This window comes from Xiphias gladius, chromosome 24 (genome assembly GCF_016859285.1).
Source record: "Xiphias gladius isolate SHS-SW01 ecotype Sanya breed wild chromosome 24, ASM1685928v1, whole genome shotgun sequence".
Lineage (NCBI taxonomy): Eukaryota > Metazoa > Chordata > Actinopteri > Istiophoriformes > Xiphiidae > Xiphias > Xiphias gladius.
The window spans coordinates 6,743,881-6,752,929 of record NC_053423.1 but is presented as its reverse complement, the minus strand read 5'-3'; the positions used below and the strand labels follow the sequence as shown (position 1 = coordinate 6,752,929).

General features: G+C 40.5%; 1 protein-coding gene across 6 annotated transcripts in view; it reads right to left on the bottom strand.

Moving 5' to 3' along the window:
• Positions 1–5,631, bottom strand: part of e2f3 (E2F transcription factor 3) — an 8,311-nt gene extending 2,680 nt beyond the window's left edge. The window contains exons 1-4 of one of the 6 annotated variants that reach the window (XM_040121700.1): positions 5,498–5,631; positions 3,884–4,137; positions 2,190–2,301; positions 1–86 (exon numbers count right to left, since the gene is read on the bottom strand). The exon at positions 1–86 is cut by the window's left edge and continues 155 nt beyond it. In XM_040121700.1, coding sequence (XP_039977634.1) covers positions 1–86; positions 2,190–2,301; positions 3,884–4,084 — 399 coding nt within the window. In that variant the 5' untranslated portion in view covers positions 4,085–4,137; positions 5,498–5,631. The other 5 variants (XM_040121703.1, XM_040121699.1, XM_040121701.1 and 2 more) reach the window with 5 other exon arrangements.
• Positions 5,632–9,049: the final 3,418 nt, after the last annotated feature.

Genomic DNA, 9,049 nt, shown 5'->3' with positions numbered 1-9,049 from the left:
AAACCTCCGCGTCAGGAGGCCAAGCGAGGTGTCATAGCGTGTCTTCTCGTACAAGGAAGTGCATGTTATGGGACAGGGGGCGGGAGCTGGAAAAAAAGGGTGGGGATTGAGAATTTATCAATTTCTGATTATTTATTAAGATTATTTAATGATTCCTAAAGTCATTCTAATAAATAATATTGTAGTGTGCTTATTTAGACTACAAGTTTTCAAACATTTGCCATTCTTCTCTTGCCACTCAGCAAATCAGGGAGTGGATGCCGGGGATGGCATTAACCACTTTGCACTGTAGTACATCGAATATCATCAAAGTGGTTTTAAAGTTTCAATGCCACCTGATATGGTGTAGTTAATGTGTAGTGTAGTTCTGTTGGTCTCTTTTAGGAAAAGTTATGAAAACAAATAGCAGAACCGTAATTCAGTAGTCCATCAGAGAGACCAATTATCCTCAAAGGAACAAGAAAGAATCAGAAGGTCAACAGAAATATCGCATTAACTTTTTAGGAATTACATCCATTTTTATACATGGTCCCTCATTTTCAGAGGCTCAAAAGTAATTGGACAAACCAACTTAGTTATAAATATAAGGATTATTTTTAATGCTTGGATGAAAATCCTTTGACTGCCTGAAGTCTGCAACCCATGGACATCACCAAGTGCTGTGCTTCCTCCCTTGAGATGCTTTGATAGGTCTTTACCGCAGCTGCCTTCAGTTGCTGCTGTTTGTGGGTCCTTATGCCCTCAGTTTTGTCTTCAGTAAGTTAAAAGCATGCTCAGGTGGGTTGAGGTCAGGTGACTGACTTGGTCATTGAAGAATATTCCATTTCTTTGCCTTGAGAAGCTCTTGAGTTGCTTTCGCTGCACGTTTTGGGTGATTATCCATCTGTACTGTGAAGCACCGTCTTCATTTTGCTGCATTTGGCTGAATCTGAGCAGATATTATAGCCCTATAAACTTCAGAGTTCATCAAGCCACTTCTATTACCAGTCACATCTTCAATAAACAGCAGTGACCCAGTTCCATTGGCAGCCATACATGCCAATGCCATAACACTAGCTCCATCATGTTTGACAGATGATGTGGTTTGCTTTGGATCATGATCCTTTCCTTTCCTTCTCCAAATTCTTCTCTTTCCATCATTCTGGTACAAGTTAACCTTGGTTTCATCTGACCAAAAAATTTAGTTCCAGAACTGGCCAGGTTTTTTTTTTTAGATGTTTTCTGGCAAAGTCTAATCTGGCCTCTCTGTTTTTGAGTGTTACCAGTGGTTAGCACCTTGTGGTAACCCCTCTGTATTTACATTAATGAAGGCATCCCTTGATCGTAGACTTTGACAATGATAGGCCTACCTCCTAGTGTTCTTGAGCTTGCTAGATGTTGCGAAGGCTTTTTGTTCATCAAGGAAAGAATTCTACCATCATCCACGTTAGTTTTCCTCTGTGGTCTTCCAGCCGTTTTGGTGTTGCTGAGCTCATCATTGCATTCCTTCTTTTTAAGAATGCACCAAATTGTTATTTTGCCACTCCTAAAGTGATCTGTCTGATAATCAACTGCATCGACACCTCTTTGGGCCACATATCGAGATCCCATAAACAGTTACTAAATGCAAATTCAACACTTGAAATCATTTCCAGACCTTTTATCAGCTTAATTTGTCATGAAATAAAGAGGGAACTGGCCACACTTGGCCATGAAACTGATTGTCAGGAAATTGTCCAATAGTTTTGTTAAACTCCTTGGATTTAAGCTGAAAGTTTACACTTCGACCACATCTCAATGGCTTCGTTTCAAATCCATTGTGGTGTTTCACAGAGGCAAAATTACAAAAATTTAGTCACTGTCCAAATAGATATCAACCTAACTGTATCAGCTCACCAGGCCATTAAAACGAACCAACACTTGTTGGGAATATGCAGCAACACAGCACTTATGAAATTGATTTTCACCATTAACTTGACCTCATGTCATTTCACAGTTTTGGAACAAAATATGTGATCATATGTATCACTGGTCTTATGTCTTATATTTGCTATATGTGAACTGTCAACATTTGGTTTACACCATGGTTTGACAGTTTGACTAAAAACTGCAGAAGCACAAGCTGGTTTGTGGTTTATGGTAAGTTCTACCACTTCTCTTGATCAGCACTGGCACATTGGTCTACAGAAAATCCTAAATACAAGTCTTACTCTTTTCTCCTGTGTGGGACAGAGAGGCCATGGGCTTCTTGGCCTTGGCAGTCCTGCCACCATCCTGAAGGTCCTGGGGGTCACCGACTGACAGCTCCAGCCTTCTCTTTGCCTGAGAGAAAGAAATTGCACAGCTTGTTAAAAAGCAGTATATATTTAAATTGTATATAAAATGCTTGGTATAAGATTATCACTCAACTAAAACTTTTAGTTTGCAATTATCTTATTGGATCCTGTGGCTCACAGGGAAGCCATTTTGGTCAATAATACATTATAATCTTGTCATGAATCCATTGTATTCACTTGTGACTTAATCTACATTTAATTAGAAGCAATGACTGTCTCTTCACGTGAAATGCTGAGTCAAGTTACTATTAAGTTTTAAGTTGGTCATTACCTGGGGGTTGGGGCAGAAGCTAGCTTCCCTCACCAATGTGCTTAGCTAGTTAGAGCGACATCTCCCCATCCCCCTCCCATGCTGACCCAAGGCCTAAACAGTAGTTTGCTTCTGGCAATAACAAACACATTACAGCTTACATTCATCTCCTTACCAGTGTATTCCCACAGAAACAGATAAAATGTAATTGTTAAAGTGCGCCGGGCACTCGTAAACTAAGTGTGGTAACGTATGTTCCGACAAGGCGCAGTATGATGCCTCAGCCCAAAGTAAAACACGAGTAAAGTTGCCGGAAATACACAAATGTAAGCGAAGCTTCACGAACTAACCTTCAAAATAAAAGCATACCATTAAAAAATACTCATTTTTTCCACAGGAGTATAACACACTCCCATCAGGAAATTAAGGTGTGACATAATTATAGCCATAGCATAAAACTCAAACACAGTAATATGCATTGAACTATACTGGCCAGTGCTACAGTATAACATTAGAAACTGATACGGACTTTTTACTGGCCTATTCCCAGGTTGTGAAAGATTGACACCTACAGTATTACCACTGCTAGAGTTTTTATTTTATTTTACTTTATTTTATTTGTAGGAGCACATTTTTCACTAGCTAAAATGTGTTTGAAATACACTTTCCCAAAAGAAACCCCACATTAAATCTCACATTACTTGTTATGCTTTCCATATTATAATCATTATTATTATTTGTAGTAGCAGTATTCCACAATTAAAAAGTAAATATTACATGCCCTATTCTATGTGTAAAGCCGACTAATACAAAATTGCTCCATGTGATATATATTTTTTTACTTTCCAAAGCATTTAACTATGATTTCTATTTGAGCTAAATCAGCAGCTTACTTTATTCCTACTCAGTTATTCAAACAATCGTCTTTATTCTGAATAAAAGTTTAGAGTTTCCGTTATTATGGTGGGTAAGCCTGGAGCTGCTGACTGAAAGTGCATTTCGAGTGTAACTAAGGGTGCTAATGTCACTGAACCCTGGCGTATTTGGCTAATTTGACAAAATATACGTAGATGCCTTCTACCAAGAATTCAACATATATATATTTGTAAATTATCTATCAAGATGGACAGGTAAGATAAGCCCGTCCAGATGTGTTGTAAATAAACAGTCACGTTAAGTTAACATTAGCTAATATTGGACAGTTAAGGGCTTTTAGCTAGCGACCACCTGGCATATCGCTGTTGCATATCGCTGTCCTTTCTAAGTTTTTAAGCTGGTATGTTAAATACAAATTTTGTCTCTGGTTAATTTAGCATACCTGGGCTCGTTCGCTCTTACATTTCTGCCATGACCCGCTCGTTGAGCGTCCCGTGGGTGTAGAGTACTTTAGCCCGTCTGTCGTCTCGTCGGCTTTTACCCTCCTCGGACAGGGCGAAGCGCAGAGGGTCCCTGTTGCCTGCGAACCCACGGCGTTATTATCGACCGAGCCCTCTGGGAGCGACAAAAGCCCTTTTCTCATCTTGTCCCGTTGACTGGACTGCTGTCACTCTGCCAACTTATCATTTTTACCGCCTGTACAATATATAACGAGCCGTATCCGTCTCTATATGATCAAAATGGTCTCAATTAATGACGCACATACAAAATAACAGAGGCGTTACCCCTGATACAGGCCAAGAGGATGCTCTAGGCGCGAAACTGTGATTCCCCGGGACAGCTTTGAACCTGATTTGCATATAAACTACTATTGGCTATCAGTCTGTGTACGTAGAACCCTCATGCGTCTGACGCTGCTCGAGCCGACCCTATGACCACAGAGCTCTGCGACCACGTGGATTAATTTTTCTTAACAAACAGTAAAACAAGTGTCGGTGTTACTTCACGTGCTGCATTTCTGTACTGAAACACGTCCGAACGTGCAGCTCAGCTCGCTAACTGGTGGACTGACACTGGTCGTTCGTGAAGGATAAGCTAGTGAGCTGAGAATTTAGTTCAATAATAAAAAATAAAAAACGTTTGTAAAGCGGAAGCTGCCACGACAACGTCCTACCCTATTATGCACAGCACGTATATTTTCAGAACACCTAATTTTCAAATAAAATATCCGGTACTAGGTCGAGAGCTCAAGATGAGGGCGAAGGAGAGGGGCGGGCTTGAGCGACTCAGCGGCTCGTCTGTCACTCAGGGCTCACATTCCCCTGCGTACACTGAGTGAAGGAAGCACTGAATATGCACCCTTCCCTTGAGGTGGAAGGACCTGAGACGGTGTCAGGCTCAGCCACCTGTTTTTTTTTTTTTTTTCTCCATACAGCAGGTCTCTTGTAAAGTACAAATGCCCACTCTTATTTTGTTATAACGCTGCTTGTTTCTGTACGCCACAGTGTTGCTGCGGTGGCAAAGTAATTCCCACCCAGGATCAATAAAGTACCTCCCTACCTACCTTGTCTGTAAGCCGTCTGCCTGGTCTTCAGGCTGCAGTCACCATAGGGGTGGTAAGTTCAACGTAACGCAAAGCAGAAATAAGTACTGTTTTGAGACTGGTTCGTGGTAGGCTTCCTCGTTCAAGACTGCCTTGTAATCTGAAAATACCCTCTTCTTGTTTACATTTTATTTATTTATTATATACAGACTAGTAGACACACACACACGCTCTGTTCAGTGAGTGTATCCGTATAACTCGTCATTTCAAAACAGCAAAGTGTGTGTGTGTGAGCGGCACCGCGCACAGTAATGTTAAAACGTTAGCCTATGCATACAGTATCAAGCTAGATAACGGCATATATCTGGACTGCAGCCCAACACCACTGTTGTTGAATCGTTGCAGCTAAATGTGAGCAACCCGAATCAGCTGCGTATTTTGCCGTCTTGAACACCCCCCCATTCCGCCTGTGAACAAATGACTTGAATCAGTCAGCGAGGGAACGAGTGTTATCCCTGCGTGTTCGCCCGCGGCAAGGATCGTTTCTGGAAGTGATTCGGTTCAGTTCGTTCGCCTAAAAGGTTTGTTCTCCTCAATGAAACGTTGGCAAGCGACACAAGGCGAAACGGTTCGGTCCTGCTCCCGAAGCCGACGCATGACGTTGCAGGCGGCTCTGCACAGTGATATATTTTCAGGGTTGGCGTGGCCTGTTGGGGGGGGCGACGGGGCCCGATGACCCCGTTTTCCGGGACTACGTATGAGACGGCGAGCTGGAGAGGGCTGGACATTTCATCCGAGCCCGGAGAGTCCACCTGGGCACCATCTATCGCTCTGGTGAGCCCATCAAACAATAACATAACCCTGATCCGTGAAACACTCCTGCGATCAGAGACCTCCCTCGTGAAACCACAAACATTATTCTGGGCTAAGCTCATTTCCTCGGCCCTCTATATGTAGGCATGGCTGCTACTCATGAGGCCTTCCTGTCTGGGAACCCGGAGTGTGTGAGACGCTCCTGGTCCACCACGGAGCAGATATCCACAGGACGAGGAGGGATGGACCCCGCTGCACGTGGCCTGCAGCGATGGTTTCCCACAGTTGCACAGTGAACATTGGTCTTTTTTATCTTAAACAAACAAAAGCTCACTGGACAATCAAAGGAAGGCCATCTTAACCAGGAAATCTACAACATTTAGTATTAGGAATTACTTTGTTGTTAAACATGACCATTGACCAATGGCTAATATGTGTTGTTTTCAACAAATACTGCCTACTACAAGTGTTAGTTTTCATCCAGAGAGACTGAAAGGAACCAAAAAGGTCTCTAAAGCAAATCTATGTTACAAAACTTAAAACCGTCAAATTCATGATGTTTAACCGGACCAACTATGTTTTGTGGCCAGGATTGTGAAAAACTTGTAAGACAAAGAAGAAATGAGGAAATTAAAGTTGCAAAAATCAAAATTTTTATATTAAAAATGGCAGAAATGACTATGTGTGATGTGAAGGGGGACACTCTTGATATATGCTTTGGCCTCTATTAGCAAATTTTTTTTGTTTTTCTGCCCAGAAACACAACTCTCATTAACCTTGTTTCACACAGGCGGCTGTTCTTAGTGGAAAAACTCTGATAAAACCACTGTCCACCACCTGTCCAGCACCGAACGGCAAAAAAAGTAAGCTACTAACCGATGAACCTAGTGAAGCATTTAGCAGCTGGAAAATAAAACAGAGCTAAGAGGAGAGTGAATATTGGACTTCCATGTGTCAGATGGACAGAAACACAACTCCAAATAAATGCTAATGTTGCCCTATGTCTGCTGGATGGATAAGTAGACAGCTGTTTTCTAACATGGTTACTTTCTAAGGTGAAAATATGTCTGTGTCGTGTTTAAAGCTCGCTACGCTATCCCCAAGTGGCCAAAAGAAAAAAAAAATCAACTATTGGAACAATAAGTTCTTCTGAATGGATTTGTGTGCCAAATATACAAACATATATATCAAATGGAAAATTTTCAACCTGATAGAAACTACCTATGAAGTGCATCTTCAGAGTCGTTACCGGAAACACAAAACAATCTGGTTAATCTCATCAGAATGGATTAAAGTCAGAATCAGTAAGCAGCAGACTGAAATCCAGGTCACGGGCTTCAGAACCGATGGCACAGAGGCTTCTGGGGTAATCGGGCAGTCAACCACACTGATGAAACACTGACACTCACATGTATCCTGCAAAACAAAAGGCATACAGTGCATGTGATGCAGGGTTTTTTTTTATGTAATTACATACTACATCTATCAACTGAATACAATATATTCCTTTACATTTCATCAGATGGAGAAGTACAAAAACATTTTTTACAGCTGACAAACAAATCAAGAACATGAGCAGGCTTCTGTGAGAGTCCCTGCAGGCGTACAGCAGCCCCACCGCCACAGGTTCATTCTTTGAACTTCCACTCCTGTCGGCACATGGGGCACTGCCGCTGGACTTCAGCTCAGCTGTTTCGAGATGCAGTGCACGTGGAAACCATGGGAGCACTGACCCCAGACCAGCGGGCACTTTGATATTACAATTCGTAAATAAAGAGTGGTTGGTGTTGTGATTCAGGTGTGAGAGTGAGAAAAGAATTCAGTTCTCATAACTGAATACAAATGGCTATTTAGGACATAAATATTAGGCCTTCAATAATGTATCATTACAGGTTACAATATTTGCTCAATGTATTAAATGGACTGAAAAAAAAAGTATTTATCATGTAATAAATTACCTGTTTGTAGATCATGTTTAGAGGAATGTATTGAAATTTGCATCACCTACTATTACTATATGATTTACATGTTCTCAGTTACATTTACTGGGTTCTTTTCCACCCAACAGTAACTAACTATACAAAGACGATGATTTATTTTGCTTCTAAAAAACATGCTGAACGTGTATCTGCAAACCAGTAAATGAAAGATCGGTCAAGTTCACTAGTCCCTGAAAAACTAAGACCTGGAGTTATTTTAGGTATTTTAAAATGGCTTTGGCTCAGTTTTCACAAGAAGTTTTACAATTTGCAAAACTGCGCATAACACTTGTCTTTCTTTTTTTACTATTTACTATTTCAGCAGCATCGCCACGTAAGTGCTACTTTCCTAACCTGACCTCACCGTTCTGTTTGAGTACTGTCAAAATGTTGTAATGTGCAGAGTGTCTGTTATAGTAGTGTAAATTGTTGTAGTGTCAGTGCTTTTCAGTATTACAATATTACAGTAGCTTACTGTATTTTCCATTATTATGGAATTAATGCAGAGAAGCTTAAATGGGAGAAAATTTGATCTCTGTTACTACTCGTACTGCAGCATTTTGGATCAACTGGAGGCTTTTCACATGGTTATTGGGACATCCTGATAATAAGGATTTACAGTAGTCCAGTCTGGAGGTAACAAATACATGCACTAGTTTTTCAGCATCCTGTTGAGACAAGATGTTTCTAATTTTCACAATATTGCACAGCTGGAAGAAGGTTCTTCCTAAAGACTTGTTTTATGTGTGAAGAGACTTGTTTTATGACATTCACATCAATGCCAACCCGACTGGTGCAGGACTTTCTCCCAATAAAGAACAGATCCAACAAGCAAAATGACAGAAGACAGCTTAGCTGCAACAGTTTTAAAATGCGCAATACTCTTTTTTCACTTTACGTCTTTTAATGACAGGCAAAACAATTGTGTTTTCAGACTTTTCAGGAATATACCAGAAGCATTTCACTGATATGAAAGCATTAGAAGCATGTTTTAAGGATGAATTAACCTTTAGTATTTGTTGAAAAAGCTATTCCATGTATGAGAAAGACATTTACTGACACTCAGTGAGAAAGTATCTTAAAAGTATATTGAAACAATATTTTGATACATTACTACTCTTAAAAATACAGCACTTAAATAATTATCGGAGCTACTTTACATTATGCCTCTACATTTTTATTGTTATTGTATGTCCACATTTAATTTTGATTTTTAAAATATCCTCTTTGAAATGTTCCTATTTTAATTCTTTTTTTTTAAAAAACATTTGTC